The sequence below is a fragment of the Medicago truncatula genome, chromosome 6, assembly GCF_003473485.1.
Source record: "Medicago truncatula cultivar Jemalong A17 chromosome 6, MtrunA17r5.0-ANR, whole genome shotgun sequence".
Classification (NCBI taxonomy): Eukaryota; Viridiplantae; Streptophyta; class Magnoliopsida; order Fabales; family Fabaceae; genus Medicago; species Medicago truncatula.
In genome coordinates, this window is record NC_053047.1 from 29,463,564 (window position 1) to 29,482,518 (window position 18,955).

Here is an 18,955-nt window from a genome sequence, read left to right on the forward strand (position 1 = left end):
CTATCAAGCTATGGTCTAACTCCCTTAGCTTATAGGTTAGGGGCAATTATTCAGGATTAGAACCGAGTCGATTCGAGACCCAAAGTCAGGCAAATTCATACGATGGACACGCCCTAAATCACATTGGATAATGGTCCGGACCAATAAATCATGATTGTCCAGTCCATATCCGATGTTGTAGTACCCCTAAGATGTTAATAGATGTCCCTGAGGGACACTTGTTCCAGTGAAGGCTTAACATCCAAAACATTGCATATTCCCTATAAATGCTAACACACAACATTGAGTCAAGTATCTAACTCTTTAACATATATTATTATGCACACTCTTAAATCCTTAGTGACCTGAGCATTGGAGAAGGTGTAGGTACACCACCCTTCCTCTTGTGGAGACGAACTCATAGTGAATCGTGATGAACGACGAAGATCATGTCGCTTTATACGACATATCTTCACCAAGAAGCCTACCATATTAGATCCAGCAGGATCAAGAAACAAAGAAAGGGACAAAAGAGCCTGGAAGTTGAAGTCCTTGTATTCAACCTCTTTGCTTATTAAAAAAATGGGCGAAGAAATATGCGTTGAGTTTTTTAGATGACCACATTTGTTAATTCTATTTACTGCCTTTATATGTAGTTGTTTGATCAACACACGAGGGATAGCAGTGACGAAAGTGTAGTAGAAGATATGAATCCCACTTTATCGCATATCATAAATTCTAACTTTATCGCATGTCACAAATTCGCGTCAATATCTTAATATCATATAACATTTTTTTTATCAGATAGTCTAGTAATTAAAAATTTACTTTTAAAGGTGAATATGTACAAATCCGATGTTGAAACCCCGACCCCTATATGCATATACAATACAATTTCCTAATAACTAAGTTAAACTCGCACCACAAGATTGTTTCCCTAACGTGTCACGAGATAAAAGGGAAAAATAGAAAGATTTTGTGGTTGAAAATTTATCAAATTCATTTGTTAAGTGGTTGAACATTTATTTCTACAACTATAATGAACCAACTGCCAACATTATCGGTATCGTATGCAAAATTATTCATAATTTTTTCTAGAGGAAAATTACTCATAATTGAAATTTACTTTTTTATTATAATTTTTTTACAACACTTTTTTAAAATAATTAAATATAATAAAATGACATCATTAAAATATTGAATGTGGGATATATAGCATATAATAAAAGTAAAACTCTGATACCATAATGTTTTTGTTTTGAAGAGGATACCACAATGTTTATGCATTACATAATAAAAGCACATAACTAAAAAAAAGGCCTCTGTTTATTTATGCATTATATCTCAGATAAAAGGGAGATATAGAACATGCATCAGATAAAAGCTAATGTTTTACATATCTCATATCCCTATTTCAGCATAAAGTACTAATAGCTAAGTTTCGCGCCGATTTCCCGATTAGATCACTTGGTTGCAGGATTTTCTCCTAAACCTTATCCTCCTCGGCTCGACACTTTGCATAAGTTTCGTGGCAATAACAAAAAAAAAAAAGAAGAGAAACAGAACATCTAAGTGCATATAGCACAACATAACTTACATCCAAACACTAAATACAGATCCTAAAAACATTACAAACAAAACCCATTTCTGAATAGATAGTTGAATGGAAGATGAAGGAGGAGATGGAGTGTCACAGTAGTTATATCCATACCATGTGTCACTAGGGATGGACGAGTTGAAAGTAAACGTAACAGCATCTGAATTGTATCCGTAGATTTTCACACTTTCTGGTTCCCAACCCTTGTTATCCGTTGAACCTGATCTATATAGATAGGCAAAACAAATTGGAGATGCACATGGTCCATCTAGTTGAAATGAGTCTGATGAACATTGCTCAAATGTTCCGGATTTTGGATCGTCTAGTCTTGCTGCGTATACCTGATGAACAACAAAAGTTACTTAGCGAGTGTTTGTATTGGCGGTAGAGGCATAGTAAATACGCGTCTAAAGAGAGGCTACAATTAGTAGCTTTTGTTTTTTCACGTTGGAGGGGTTGTAGAACGCGTGTCATATCTCCTAGACGTCAAACTAAACACTGCATTAAAAAGTTTTAAATTATGCTTCCTTAATTAGCTATATTTTTTTGTATGACCTTATCTTCGTGCAAAAGACTAATCCCTCAAACTGAGAGATACTGCATGAGCAACAAACCACTCTCGACTCTCGTGTTTAATTAGATATATATTAACATATACAGCAATAATTTTTTTTATAAAACTGAACTAGACATCAACCAGCGAGACCTTGATTCATGGTTCAATTACTTTAAAACGCTCGAACTAGGACGCAAATGTGATTGAACTGCTCAAATAGCCAGATCATAGACAACACTAATTAACAATTCAACCGATTGAACTGTCCAGTTCAGTTTGATTTTCAAACCATAGACTTTTGCCTAATACTACATAAGCGTGTGAACAAATATGTAACTTTTTTTTTTGGATGCGTTAACAAATTGATTAACAGTTTTTTTTGTCAGGTAGCCTAGGAATTAGAAATTAACCTTTATAAGATGAATAAATAGGGTGTTTGGAGTTCGAACTCCAGCCCCTACATATATCATGCAACGTCGCTACTAACTAAGTTAAGTTCACGAGGACGATTTATTAACAACAAGTTCATGAGTTCTCACAAATAACTTATGTTTAGAAATTGTATTCAAATTTATGTACGCTATACCAATGTTTCCGTGAGGCTTTTAGTGTTTCCCTGTTCTCTTTGTTTGGAGCTTCTTCCCCTTTTTTGTCGGCAAAAGAAAATAAAATTTATTTTATAAAATCTATCCAACAAAAAATTCATAGTGTTTCATTTTATTTCACTATATATGACTAATTCGTTACATAAACTTAACTCAGTTGATAAAGACAATTCATAATATACGTAAGTTCCGGTGTTCGAACCCCAAACACCAAAAAAAGAATATCACTAATTCAATAAAATAAAATAATTTTTTTTAAAATAATTTACATAAATTTGAAGGTCATTTATTTATCTTGATTTATAGGTCTAGGAAATTAAAAATCTACTATCATTTTATAGTGTAAGAAAGGTGTTTTGAAAACCCCTTGAACATTTCCAAACTCTATTTTCAACTAATTTTATTATTAAAATACATTAAATAAAAAAATAAGTAAATAAATAAAAAGGTAAAGGCAAAACCTGGTTTCCACTAGCATCCCCAAAAGCAATACTGATTTTATCAGTAGTAAACTTAGGAGAAGAACAGCTTGTTGTTATCATCACCAAATAAGAGCAGTTTTCTGCACCTTTCATCTATTAAACACACAAAAAACAAAAACAAAACATTGTTCTTCACATCATAAAACAAAAACAGCTTCAACAAGAATTAATTAACAAAAAAAAAAGATAAAAACCAAACAAAGGGTTATAGATTATTACAAGAAAAATTAATTATTTAATTAATTAAATAAAAAGTACCTGAATATAACCAACATCAAAGGACTCCAAAGCATGAGGTTGCAAAGAAACAGCAGATTTAGACTCAGAAACTTTGAAGGTAAGTGCAGTGGCTAAGCAGAACAAGAGAAGAACCATTTTCATCATTTTTTTCTAAGAAAAAACTTAGCTAAAAAGTGGGGTAGGTTTGAAACTAGGGTCAAGATACTTGAAATATTTTGGAACTAACAAAGTCACTAGAATAAGGTATTTATATGCATCACAGATATTTAGGGTTGGTTTAGAAAAAAACAAAATATCTAACAACTAACGAAATAAGGGTTAATATGATGTAGCATGTCCCTGTCTAGGTTTCTATGTTGGACAGATGTGTGGTGCACGAGTTTATTTTTTTACTTGCTGTACATTTCCTTGCGGTGCACGAGTTTCGTTATTACACATAAAGATTATAAAGTCGAGCAAACCACGAAATTGATTCATGTTTTTATACGTCACTCTCAAATTAGTATCTCAATCTATTTATATTTAAAAATAGTTTTAGTATTTGTCAAAAGTTTTTTAATTAAGTCTTTCGTCGTCATGTGACAAAAAAATTGAGACAATGATCTAATTGAGAAACTTTTGACAATATTTCAAAATAGTCTTTGTCAAAGTTTTTCAATTAAGTGTCTTGTCATGTGATAAAAACATAGAGATGGATCTAATTGATAAACTTTTGGCAAAGATATGAATTATTTGGAAATATTAATAGAGTCAATGACTAATTTGAGAGTGTCTTACAAATACAAAGACCAAATTGATGGTTTACTCTTATAGAATCATTTCAAATTATAAAATCTTAAAATTCAAAAGTATTTTTAGAGTTTTGTAGGATGCGTGAGAAATATAAAAGGTGGGAAAAGAAAATCTCTTATGCCAAAAACAATTGGGCTTGTTCATTGCAATCCTAGATCCAGACAAAACGCAACTATTTGAAATTTTCCTATAATGTCCAACTATCTACACCCTCCGGCTTGTTTATAAGCAAAATGTTCTTGAGTTAAATCACATTTCGGGTTTTTTTTAGGGGAAAAATCAAATGGATAATAGTCATTTTGGTCTTTGAATGTGTAACGAATTAACCATAATAGTCCCTGAATGTATTGAAATTTTAAAATAGTCCATAATTATGCTCATCGTTAGTCAAAATAGTCCTTGACATTGAAGTAGTCTTTTATTGTTGTCAATAACTTTTTTCTTATAGGGACCAATATGATAATACGTAAGTACTTATAGGGATTGATATGTTGATCGGTAAGTATATTTAAGGACTGATATAACAATATTAACATAACATTTCAATGTGGGGGGACTATTTTGACTAACGAAGTGCACAATCATAAACTATTTTGAAATTTCAATACAATCAGATACTATTGTGGCTACTCATTGCACATTCAAGGATCAAAATGACTATTACCCTAAAATTAAGCTCATTTCATTAGATAATAAGTCGTTGATACAATGTGGTACATCAATATATAATTAGGAGCTAGCTTCTAATGAGGTTGCCTGCACTAATTCATGAGTTACCCAATTTGCTTACCTCTGGCTAAACTTTACCTTAGAGTTGGTAAATTGAGTACTAAGCAGCTGTCGACAATGGCTAGTAATGCTTCCAAAATCAGTGTTGCTACTATTATTACTAGGCTTAAACGCACTATTCACCCCCTAAGTTTGCAAAAGTAGCGATTTTGACCCCCTTTTTAAAAAAATGGCAAAATTGACCCCATGTTTACCCCCTTTTGCAAAACACCAATTTTGACTTGGTCAATCCTATGTGTCATGACGTGTGTATTTTTTGAAATTAAAAAAATAAATAAAAAACCACACGCGTATTTACAGAATTAGAAAGAAAAAAAAAGGAAAGAAAAGGATATGCACGTGAGTTCCATTTTCTTCATCCATTTCTTAAATAAAATCCATAATATTACTATATCATTTAAATATAAACCCGAATTAACAAACCAAAAATCCAACAACAATAAATTAACAAGAACAATTCAAGCTAGAATTAACAAAATCCAGCAACAACACAAACCCAGAATTATCAAACCAAAAATCAAGCTAAACGTTAATTCACAAACCATAATTAACAAACCAGAATTAACAAACCACTAATTCAAACTAAATCCAAAATTAACAAACCATAAATCCAGCAAGAACATAATATTACGTGTCACTAATTCTCAAGTTTGTTTCTTTCTTGCATTTTCTGATTCTACAATGCAATGGGTAACCTTAACCTCGAAAATTTGGAGAACTATAGCCTCTAATTCAAAAAAAATTGATTCACCTTGGTGATACCCTTGTGTATGTTCCTTTTCAACGGTTTCCATAGTAAAATCTCTGAAATGGAGTTCACTTGGATTCTGTACGATGTCAACCTTTGCCACTGGCTTCACTCCCTTGGATCATTTGCCCTGTAATTTGCGGCACAGTGGTGATGTTTCCCGGTGCGGTGGTCGCCAGAGCAAGGTCATCCAAACATGATTTTTTTTCTGGGTTTTGTAAGGAATACGAAGGAGAGTACTTTTATGGTGGTAATTTTTTGAAAAAGAAGCACCACCGTGGGTGGCCGGAAAAAGGGGGCGGTGGGTTAGGAAAGAAGGAAGAGGAAGAAATAACGGGGAGGAAGAGAGAATAGAGAGACTCACGTGCCTCTCCTTTCTATCCTTTTTAATAATTATGTAAATACACGCGTGGCTTTTTTTTTTTAATTCAAAAAAATACACATATGACATGACACATAGGATTGACTCAGTCAAAATTGATGTTTTGTAAAAGGGGGTAAATATGGGAGTCACTTTTGCCATTTTTTTTAAAGGGGGCCAAAATCGCTACTTTTGCAAACTTAAGGGGTAAATAGTGCGTTTAAGCATTATTACTATTAACGAAATCAATGATGAGCTTCAAATTCAATAAGAAGTCCATACTTTCGAATCCTAACTCAGCCACCCACTGCAACGCTTCAGAAAGTCCCAAAGCTTCTCCTACATCCACCGAACAAAACATTACAAACCATGTCATTTTAACAAGCACATATCCTCTATTGGCATCTCGAATGTACATACTGATATCAACCTTATTATGGGACATCGAGAAAGATGAATCTACATTGCATTTTTTCTCCTAGGGGCATGTGGCCCCGATGGCATAGGTGATGGTTGTGTACCTGCGGTTCTTCGCAATTCTTGAGCAAGTTTCCATTCTTCCAACACGTTGATGGCATGTTCACGAATCTGTGTTTCCGTTTCATTCACTTGCTTCCACAAACTCAAGCTACGACGCTTCCAAATACTTCAAAAGACTGATGCGAATATAGCGCATTATGATGGTTGGAGTCGATCCATTAAACATAAGATTGTTAATGTCGTGTTATCATACTAAATCACGACGTCACATACAACATTCATTAGGTTCACAACTTGCCAAACTTGAGACACTCGAGGACATGTAAAAAGAGCATGTAAAAAATCCTCATATGCTTCACTACACATAACACATTCTGAAAGACATGCAACCCTTCTATTGTTGAGATGTATACGAGTAGGAAAACAATCACAGCAAACTCTCCAAATAAGATTTTTCACTTTTGGCGGAACTTTGAGTTTCCATATAGAATTCCATTGCCCAGGCCTTCTCATATGTGATGTGTGAAGCCTCTAGCTATAAATAAGATAGTTTTTGATGATGTGCTCCAACCAAATGAGTTTTATATGTTTATCATGTTGATCTTTTTATAGGTAGTCTTAGAATATGTTAAAGCACCCAAGCATTACAAGCATCCTTGCACAAAGCGATTCATTGTGTTTGCTTACTTGTGTCTCGAGAAAATTGCACACCATTTGTCAAAAAAATGTGTTTTTTCTCTGTCTGAATCGATTCATTTTGATCTGAATAATATCACATTTTGTCTCTGACTTTGCGTGAATTGTTTCACACAAATTCTAAATCGATTCAGTTTTGAATCGTATCATAAATACCTGAATCGTATCATCAAACTTTCTGACTTAGTCTCAACCGATTCATTGTATCAATCTTCATCCTGGGCATTATGAATCGTTTCAAAACTTGGTTGATACACATCATTCTTCATAACATTCTTGCCTTTTCCATTTTTGTCTTTTATGGTCTGAATCGATTTACTCATTTAATGAATCGATTCACACAGTTGATTTTGGTCGAAAAATTACACCTACACTCATTTTCTATATATACACACTCTCTCATAACTCCCAAAATATTGAATCATTTGCATCTATTCTTTCTAGGTCTCAAAGTCTCATTGTTGTCGAATTGCGTTACCGCCGTCGTTGTCGAATCTTCATGATGTGTTTCATGTGTCTCAGTTGCGGAAGTACGTGTATGATGTGTCTCACATGATTCAAGTGGATGATTTGGAAGTAAGGGATAATTTGACCGTTTATACTTGAGCAGTTAGGATTGAGGATCGGGAAGTGAAGCGTATGAGAGGCAAAGAGATTGTTTTGGGGAAGGTGATTTGGGTTGGACCAACTAGTGAGAGTGCTACCTGGGAATCAGAGAGTAGGATGAGGGTTTCGTATCCGGAGTTGTTTTCTTCAGGTAATTTTCGAGGACAAAAATTCTTTTTAGTGTGGGAGAGTTGTAACAGTCGTTTTTCGCTAGAATTCTTTTAATTATTTATTATGTGTATTTATAGGTGCTTGTATGTGATTATTTGTCTGTGTGTGTATTTTATTCTGGATTAGTGGATTTTGGCTTAAGAAGGGTATTTCAGTCGTTTTAGACTCAAGGGTATTTTGGTCATTTGGTGAACAAGCTCAAAATCACCTCTTGGAACACCTTCTCTTTAATTATTATCCGGCAAATCTGAACACCAAGAGGTTGTTATGAACTCGATCTTGCTGCCCTGCCAATAGAAATATGTCAGTTGACAAGGCAGTAGGATCAAGTTCAAAAAGACCTCTTAGAACACTTTCCCCTTTATCATTACTTATCTTATTATGCTGTTTTAGGTTGTTTAATTATGTCGTTTATTTTTTTCCTATGTTTTGCACCATCCAAAATCCGTAAAACCTCAAGTTTAAAAGAGTATGGGATTGTTCAGATTATATTATCTGATTTCTTCTTACTATTTCAGATTTATATAATCTGAATCATCCTAGAATGTGGACGGCGGTGTTACACCAAAGGTTTGAACAGTTTATGATGTGTTAATTGAGTTTTCTTTGACCATAGTTACAATCTAGGAACAATTTACTGCTATAAATAGCCTTGCATCCTTCAACATTCTCATTCATTCTTCTCTTCTCATGCATTCTAAAATTTTCTTTTATTTTTAGTTTTTAGTTGGTGTATGATATCATAGTCACTACTGACCATTCATACGATCCTAGAAATTGCTTTGACCGTACAATGGTCAGCAGAGACCTTTGATATCAATTAGACTGTCATTTCTAGGTTTCAACATGTTTTGGATTGTATAATCCAAAAATCGCTCTATATGAGTTCAGGTTCAATAATTCAAACAAATGATATTTTCGGGGAAAAAAATAAGTCATGTGTCTCACACATAGGGTGAGAAAAGCAATAGCCATATTTTAGGCTTATATAATAGTCCAACCCAATTTTTATGGGCCCAAACCCATAGTTGCTAACCCTAGTTCTTACTCATTATTTAAAGAAGAACTTGCTTATCCTTCATCTTCACTTCTTCTTTCCGGGTCTTCTCCCTAGTTATCCTTCTCTTTTATTGTTTCTCTTCTCTCTAGGTCTTCTCCCTAGTTATACTTCTCTTTTATTGTTTCTTTTTCATATCCTTTATTTGTCCTTTCTTTTGATCTCAGTTATTCTATCAGTTTTATGATTTTTTGCAACATCTCATTGTGATTGTGAATTTGTAGTTACTTGTGTGACTTCCCTGACAAGTTCACATTATAACTAGGTTATCGAGTTGTACCAATTAGATCTTATATTAATCAGATTTAATTTGACAAGGGTGACACCAGACATGAAATGTTGTAGATCTAATATCTTAATTAGATCTATTATGTGTTTGATTTTTTATCGAACAAGTATGTCATACCGATCTCGTGTGATTTTAATAAAGTTGGACAACGATGAAGAAGAAGATGAAAATGATGATGTTATTATTAAAAACATCACAAATAACAAATCAAATCAACGAAATACCAAAGGTATGCAATCAATTGTTATTTTGATTTATATTTAATTTTTGTTATACACACACACACACGTATTATTTCTTCCTTAGTATCAAAATGTTCTACGTTATTCATAATCTATAAACATATTTTTTTCTTAGATATGAATCATAAACGATTAAATTTGTCTCTTTTTCTTATCGATCCTAATTTTATTGCCATTAGCTATCACTATATAACTAGATCGAATTTTGAATCGGGAAAACCCAGATGAAGGACACAATGCCCTTCATAAAGGCTAAGATAGTTATAAGCGCCCTTATCAAGGGTCGAAATAGCCTAGGGCGGCTCCTATACAGGCACCACCAATAATAAGTTCTAGAAGCTGCTAGAAACTTTGATGCTTATCCAATTCCAATTAACTTAAACGCCTAAGTTAGTGGGCTGATCCGGCCCATCTATGACTATAAATACTAACCTTGAGAGCATTCTTAGGGCATGACCTAAACAAATTAAACCTAGTTTTATAGATTGTACTCACCGCAAGTACATATGGTGCCCACCGTGGGGCCTTGGTAAAACTAACCTAGGCCGCACTCAGAAACTTAAAAACCTCCCGACGATCTCGAAACAGTGGTGGCCGGCGAAGTCCAAACCATCAGATCTCGTAAGCACGCCAACCATCGTTGGCAATACTTCATCAGAAACCATATCAGGTTTTATCTATCCAGGTTTTATCTATTTATACCAGGTGTTATTCTTAATGCTGAAATTGTGGTGATGGTTTTATGTTTCCAGCTCTGACGGAGCAGAAGTAGTGGATATTGGCCATGAAGAAGATGTTCAAAAGAGAAGTAACAAGGCTGCTTTTGCTCAAGAGTTGTTTATGTCAGCTTTATTCTCAGAATAATTGATAGGACAATTACTCAATACATTGCGAGGAATTGCTTAATTACATCTTCAGATAGCTTTCATGCTTGTAAATTGATACATGGAAGGACATTCACAAGACACATAATTATTTCATCTACGAATCTGCTCGCCAACTGCGTAAAGATACAGAAACACGGTTCAACAAAAGAAATAGAGAAAGCGCCGCACAACCGAAACAACATCACTCAAGACTCAAGAAAAGATTAATGATTAGGTTTTATATTTTGTGCATATACATAATATGTGACCAATCAGCTAACTTGTTATTATTCTTCGCTAATATGTTTTAGCAACAATCTTTTGTGATTAAATAGAAGAAAGACAAAGAGTAGTTAGTTACCGTTGAATGTGATTAAATGCAATTAAGACTCCTTTATTTATACTGGTTACTTTGAAGTTTGGAAAATATTGTTATGTATTCAGGTAAACACAATGCAAATAAACTCGTCAAAGGGCGAAATTAAAACAAGAACTCACCAACAACGCGCCGAAAATAAAACCATGAAAAAAGGATGCATATAGGAGCAACGGTCCCGCCATTAAGAACATGGAGATGAAATGCGAAAGTTTTCTAACCTTTTTCGATTTGTTTTTATTTCTAACGGGGCATCCTACTTTCTCACAATGATTTCATAGCATGTTTTACTTTATTTCTGCATAGTACAAATAAATAAACATATTAAGGCGAAGAATAAAAATCCTCTCATGCAGAGGTCGTCTAAATAACAAAGGGCGGGAGGAATAAAAATCCTCTCAAGCAGAGGTCGTCTAAATAACATAGAGCGGGAGGAATAAAATCCTCTCAAGCAGAAGAATTCGAAACCAGGGAGAGCAACGAATATTATAAGCAAATATGAAACCGATTCAAATCCATTAAGACAAGTAAACATAAATACGACGTCTCAAAATAAATATCCCACCAAAAGCTTAAACAGTACTGAAGGCGCCTTAGACGACTCGCCCACATAAGTTACATAGAAAAATAAAGTTGCAGAGTACTATAACGCCTTAAAGGGCTCACTCATGTCATACACCAATGAACTCGCCAAAGGACATATAAAATGCAGATATTGCCCATACTCCAATATCAAAATAGCGACTTCATAATTAATCACTTCGCCTTGTCCTAAGACTCGAGTTTGGGGTGCTGTGGACCGTCAATATGTAATTAAGGGCACAAATGCCCTCCAGAAGGGTCCAAACGGCCTTGGGCACGCCCTCCTAAGGGTGCCACCTCAACAGGCATCTAGAAGCTTCTATAATGCTCCAAAGTATCCTATACGATCAACCTTGTGGCCCAGGGAAACCCGGATGGGGGACTTAGCGCCCTCCATAAAGAACAACACAACCTGGATATGCCCACAAGAAAGGACACACACAAAGCTATATCTCCTATCACGACTAAAACACTTCGCCTTGTCCCAAGACTCGTGCTTGGGGGGCTTGTGGACCGAGAAAACTCAGATGAAGGACACAATGCCCATCATAAAGGCTCAGATAGTTATAAGCGCTCTTCTTAAGGGTCGAAATAGCATAGGGCTGCGCCTATACAAGCACCAACAATAACATGTTCTAGAAGTCGCTAGAAACCTTAATGCTTATCCAATTTTAAGTAACTTAAACACCTAAGTTAGTGGGCTGATCGAGCCCATCTATGACTATAAATACTAACCTTGAGAGCATTCTCAAGACATGACCTAAAGAGACTAAACCTAGTTTTATAGATTGTACTCACAACAAGTACAAATTTTAACTTTCAATTTGAAAAAGCAAATAATAATTTCTCAATCGAATTTACAATTTTTTTCTCCTCGTAGAATATATTTCCATTACTTGTTTCATTTTTGCAGTTGTTCTTATATTTATTTTATAGAACATGTTACATACCAATATAAATCATTATTTTTAGTCTTTTTTAAGTGGTTTATAACAAGTTTATTTAACGATTATATGATTTGAGCAAATGGGTTTACCTATTGATCCACATTTGAGATTTATGCTTCTTTACGGTAAGCTTTGATTCTAGTTCGTATATATGCTAAATCTTAGAGATATATTTTTTGTAAAAATTAGTAATTAAGCTCAAGGATTTAATTCATTTTTTTATATTTATTTTTCTCTGCAGAAAAACGCAAGGATTTGAATTGATTGAATACATTGGTGTGCTCTTCATCATGGGACTCATTCTGCCATATATTGTGCACCGATCATAAAAAATAAATGCTAATATTTTATCTAGAAAACTTTCCCTTCAAACTTGGCCTTCAACTTTGAATTTGTTACTCTCGTGTTTTTCAATTTTCTTTTGGTTTTTAAACTTGAAGACCTATAATAAAAAAAAATTAATGACCTACTTAAAAAAAGACATCTCAAATGGATAAACCAAACCATCTTTGTAGAAAATGAATTATGTTGTTACTTCAGTAGTGAACAATATAAAAGTTGCATTGAATTGTCTTGATTATAGTCTTTTTCATCATGTATCTTAATTCTTTGATTTTGATTTCTTATATTATTGTTATTAGATCTTTAAAATGGGTCTAAGGATATCAAATAGTCAAAGAGTTCAAATACATATGTCACGAACATAGATATTGAATTATATTGATTTAACAATTAAGAATGGTATAATAGGAATTGTCATAATTTTAATTCAATATTGAAAGCTCTGTATATATTAAAAGGATGAATCATTCTCTGAGTTTTAAGTATGCCATCCATCTTTATGTCAACAATATTGAAAGCTCTGTATATATATTTTTTTAGCTTTTGCACCGGTTTTCGACCCACCTGTGGTAGGCGACTAATCCGGCTCATGCGTTGAGGCATGAACCATTCTCTGAGTTTTAAGTATGCCATCCATCTTTATGTCAATTTTACTTTTTTTGGCTTTCGTACCGGTTTCAGATCCACCCTTGATAGGCGACTAATCCGGCTTATGCTTTGAGGCATGCGCACTGGTCAAGCGTTGTTCCCCTTGGAAATCGAACCCGGTATTCCCTGATACGTCCTTGGAAGGAGCTCCTTGACATTTTCCCCATTACTTGATGACAATTTTTACATGAAATGTTATAATTTCTTGAAGCTGTTCATGTCACTTTCTAATTGACAACGCTGACAATGTAATCTTTATTTCACATAGAAGGTTGTCATTCATTTGACATGAATTTTAATTGTCAGAGTACTCCATCTTTAAAATGTCTGGTATATCCATACATAAGCAACTCTGTCAGTTCCTGCTATGGAAACATAAGCGAAGTTACTACCTTGAAAGAATCGATCATGATCACAAGCCACTAGTATGAACCTAATGAGTCGACAACCAATTTACGGTTATTTCTATTCCACCCTCCTTTCTTTTCGCACGTCCTATTCAGATTATAAAATCTGAAAACATTGAGGGTTTATGAAGGTGTTTAAACATGTATTGGAAGTTGCCTTAAGTTATAGAACGCGCGAAATTCGATAAAGATATTTCTCTGTAAAACAATAATATAATGTATCCAATTTTCCCGTCAATTCCAAGCTCATGCACCTCACTATCTCAGCCCTGCATAATTCAAACAAGGAAATGGATTCGTCCACGTATTTGAGAAGACAAGATTCTTATTTCTACCGTCTCTGATAATAAACCAAGACCATGACAACCACTTAATACAATCAACCACCTCCGGAATGTTAAGGATATTTTCGTTAAATAGAATATTGTTTCGTTCCAACCAAATATATAAAGTCGTTAAAGCAAAATTAAATGAGACGTTTTCCTTCCCTTCTTTCATTTGCAAAGCGAATTAAACAAGAAAGTTGTGAACTAACTTATTACTCCAACTATCTGCTCTCGAATCCAGTCATTTGAAAATTAGTTCCCAGATTTGTCAAATTTTTCTGCAATTTACAAACAAACGACTTGCCAACTCGATCTGATCAAAATATAAGACACAACATTGTTGATGAACGTCCCTAGTGACTCCTCTCCTCCATAGTTCAACCCAGGTTGGATGTATATCCTGCAATAATTTTCATCTGAACAAAACAATTTTTAACAGCACAGAAGACTATATACAACCATTCACCTTCCTTATAAAAAAAAAACCCTTCACCTTGAAGCCTTTGCACTCGTCCAGCAGCCACTTAATCACGCCAGCGCAATGAACATCAGATACAACATCAATCAAAGTCAACCCCCCTCCAGTTCTACAATATACCAGGCTATGACATTTTGTGCGTAACAGTTGAGTGTTTATCCACAACCAGGTTAAAAAGAACCGAAAGTTGGTCGCAAATTGGTTTACCCTGTAACCATAAATCTTTCCATAATACAGTGTTGTCACCGTTTTCAACCATGTGTCTGACTCAATTTGGTTCCATTTCACACACCTTACCAATTGAGCATAAATCACGCCACCATAGTGAGTCTAACCTTTCCGAATACTAAACATCCGACCAAAACAAATTTTCTAAAACTGGGTTGTATCTATATTTTACTAAATCATACCAAATTGTATCTTTCTTCGAAATGCATCTCCATAACCATAATTGCTCGATAGCGATAAATTGAATAACTGAAAGTTTTTAACTACTAACTGAAAGAAATAAGTCAAACCAACTTAAGATGAATTGAAAAATAAGTCACATTTTATTTCCAACATTGAAATGTTGTGTCTGATACATAAACAACCTCTGAAAATTTAATATTTCTCTCATAACACAAGTAAATACTATGAACTCTATTTTTTCAAAAGAAGAGGCCCAACATTATCTCCAGTGGCTTTGTTGTGCTTTACATGACTTCCATCACATAGAGGAAAAGTTCCTGATCTCCAGCATCTGTATCAAAGCACCCAAAACCAGAAAGATTAAGATTTGTTTTGGAGTTTAAACAAGAAAACTAAAATTCAAGAAGATTGCAGAAAGAATATAAATGTTACTTTTTAGGTTATCATTAATTGTTGCTAAGATCATAACTTCAAAACATGAAGAACAAGGTTTCTTGAGTAATTATAATAAGAATAAAATTTAGAACTACATCCACTGACATATATTATAGAAGCATATGATAAAAAAAACTTTCCATTAATAAGTTCTTTATGTGGAATCTACCAACAACAACCAATCTTTATCTCACTAAGTAGGGTCGGCTCGTATTTGATCTACATCATAAAGATTAAATAAAATTTTATGTTAGCTGTCGAGGCCTAACACAATCCTCTCCTTTTATTTGGGCTTGGGACCAGCTTTGAAGCACGAACACTCATCGGATTAGGCATGTCCTGGTGTCGGACACGTGTCGTGTCCGACACCGACACTTATAATTACACTGAATTATGTTATTTTTTCAAATTATTAACTGTGTCGACATGTCTGTGTCTGTGTTTGTGTCCGTATCCGTGCTTCGTAGGGAACCAACAATGTATAACAAGGCTAAGCAGGATTTTTATGTGGAACCTATCAACATTATTCCAGATTATCATATACAAAATGCATTCAACTAACGCAATTTAACCAAACATTGGTAATTTATCATAAAATAGCTGAAACAGAAATTAAAATCATAAATGACATTTTTTTTAACGACTTCCAGAAACAGATGTAATCAATCAATCATAGTTTGATATGAAATGTAAATTCTTTAACTAGTTTTCAAGCTTGAAAGAAACCAGAATCACTCATCTAATATCAATCAAATGCTAATATAACAAATTAGAGTTTCATAATTTTGATCTCAACTACAAATGACATCAATGCAGGCTATTGATTTTCGATTCGTTCTTTTTGCTTTCTACTATTTGTCAAATTTTCTCATTAAAGGGTTGTTTAGATTAACTTATTTAAGATTATCCACGGACATAGCCACTTGAGAAACTATTTGAGAGAACTTATGAAAACAACTACCGCTTGTACATAAGTTGTTTTCAACTAAATTCCATAAACTATCTAGGATAGCTTCACTAACAGGGTTTTAAAAAACGGTCCGTTACCGAGGTTAAGAGTCCCACAACGGATAGAACATGGCCTGACAATCTGTTTATAAGTGGGGGCAATCCTCACCTCACAAACCGGTTTTATGGGGTTGTGAGAAAAAGGCCGCAACAAAAACGTTATTTAAAACCTTAATAACATACTAAAACCACATAAATTAACCAATAATCAAATTTCAATAACGGATCAAGATTTCTTCAATAACGGATAAAGATTTCAAAATTTTAACCAATAATAAAAAGGGTCCTTCTAACCGGTGCTCCCGAGGCACTGGTTAAGCATACCATAAAAGAAATTATTACCTTAAAAAAAAACTGCTTTTGACTTTATTATAAATTAATTACATAATTTTAATGTATTAACTACTATATAATTTACTTTTTCATATCCTTAACGAGTGCCCGGTTAACATTTCCCTAATAAAAATGGTAAATTGTACTAGTAACATACTAAAATCACATATATTAAGAGCCACAATGATACACTTAACCATAAATAAATGAAAAACATAAAAAACTGAACCATACCTGCAATAAGGTGTAACAGCCTTGGAGACTTCACTGAGCACAACGGCATCAACAACCTTATCTTCATTCTTCCTTATATCTGGATTTATACTACTCACACCCCCTGTCTCTGCTTTCACCACCACACTCCTTGCTTTCTTACCAATACCAAAGGAACCAGTGTTGAAATTGGTACCTGTAATTCCATTTTTTCTCTCACTTAAACATGGCTTTTGGCACAAAACTACACCAACTTGGCTTAAAACAGATGCCATTGAAAAGGGTGTCTTTGAATTTGGTTTTGTGTTTATCTTCTCTTTGGTTTCACAAGTTTTGAACTTTGCAATAAGGTAGATGAGATAATAAAAGAAGATTGAAATGTTACATGTGTCCCTGAACCTGTGGATAGCACACTCCACTTTGAATGGAGACAATATTGACATGTCATTGGCTTTTCTCGTGGAAGAAATTTATTAGGGGACCACTCTTAAACTTACTAACTATTTGACGGACTTTTAACACATATTTTAAAAATTTAATTGTGAAGGAGAAATCTTATAAATTATTATTATTATTTTTTTTTTTTTGATAAAGTTAGAAAATGCATTAAAAGAATAAAGGAAAAGTATAAAATTGGGGGGACTAAACCAATACCCAATTAAACATAAAAGACCATAAGAAAAGCAAAGACACTTCCGAAGTAGCCTAGCTCACACTGCTACCAAGGATATAACCATGCTATATTAAAAGAACACAAACACAAAGAGGCAAAGCAACAAAAAATCCCACACTTTTAAAATTCCAAAAAAGGACTTCAATGAGAAATATTAGAGGGAATATGTGTTTTGGATCTTGTAGGTACAGAGTAGAACCAACATTAGCAACAAGTTCTAAGATATTCTTTTTCTTAGTCTTGGTTCCAGTGAGGACATTGGGGCTTTATTAAGTATACTTCATCCATGCAAGAGAAGGCCACACATTGAGCTTTATTAAGTAAACTAGCAGGAGTGTAGAGTTAATTCCACAAACACCAGATAGTTGGGGTAATGTTATTGAGGATATGATGATGAAGATTAAGCCTCTTCCAGAGCCATGATGGAATAGAAGTAAAAGCTACCAGTGGTTCAGCAAGGAATAAGAAATATGGCTTGTGAGTTTGGATCATATGAAACAAGTGTATTGGGTCTCAAGATTACCAACTCCCCTTATGTTCCAATGTATACACTTCATTGTGAGCTATTGTTTTTGGTCTGGTGTTTGCTGCCAGTTTGAGATCTAGTATTCACAATTTCATTAGCCAGCTTATGAGAGCCAATAGGTGTAGAAGGGTCATCTTTCTTCTCAGTGGGACTCTTATGCTTCTTGGGCCTGCCTCTTTTGGATTTTTTGACCACTTCATAGGGTGATAGCAGGTACTGAGCAGCATATGGTGGCTTGCATTTATGCCTCTCAGAGTCGGTTTCAGGATCCACTGTGCTATCAGTAGCATCAGTGTCCTCATCCCCCAAAGCCTGCTCAATATTTTGCCATCTTTCTTGCATATAACAGAAGTGTTTTTAGGACGTTCAACAACATGAACTTTCCTTTTGTCTGGTCCCAAAACTTCATCCCTAGTGGTAATAGGGGAATAATACTTTGCAGCATGGAATTATCAACAAAAGTATTTTCCAAATCCTGCCTCAGTGTCACAAAAGTAGAATTCTGATTTAGTAAGGTAGCAGGGCTCAAATCCACCTGATTAGAGGCTCTTTTTACCAGTTTACTAGATTCCTCTATGGCAGTGATATGATTTAACTGCATTTTACCTAGAGAAGTGTCCTCTACACTTAGATTTTTCCCAATTTGCATATCCCAATGTAGTGAAAGTAGTTTCCTTCGCTTTAGAATTCTGAT

At 34.3% G+C, this 18,955-nt stretch overlaps 2 protein-coding genes across 2 annotated transcripts; both read right to left on the minus strand.

Moving 5' to 3' along the window:
• Nucleotides 1-1,283: 1,283 nt before the first annotated feature.
• LOC25479999 (embryo-specific protein ATS3B) lies at nt 1,284-3,695 on the minus strand. Its single transcript, XM_013587567.3, has 3 exons — nt 3,478-3,695; nt 3,199-3,312; nt 1,284-1,917 (listed from the first exon to the last, which is right to left on the minus strand). The coding sequence occupies exons 1-3, from the start codon at nt 3,601-3,603 to the stop codon at nt 1,573-1,575; spliced, it is 585 nt and encodes a 194-aa protein (XP_013443021.1). The 5' UTR covers nt 3,604-3,695; the 3' UTR covers nt 1,284-1,572.
• An 11,489-nt stretch (nt 3,696-15,184) lies between these two features.
• LOC25479998 (CDGSH iron-sulfur domain-containing protein NEET) lies at nt 15,185-17,436 on the minus strand. The gene is made up of 2 exons (XM_013587566.3): nt 17,084-17,436; nt 15,185-15,404 (listed from the first exon to the last, which is right to left on the minus strand). The coding sequence occupies exons 1-2, from the start codon at nt 17,335-17,337 to the stop codon at nt 15,305-15,307; spliced, it is 354 nt and encodes a 117-aa protein (XP_013443020.2). The 5' UTR covers nt 17,338-17,436; the 3' UTR covers nt 15,185-15,304.
• Nucleotides 17,437-18,955: the final 1,519 nt, after the last annotated feature.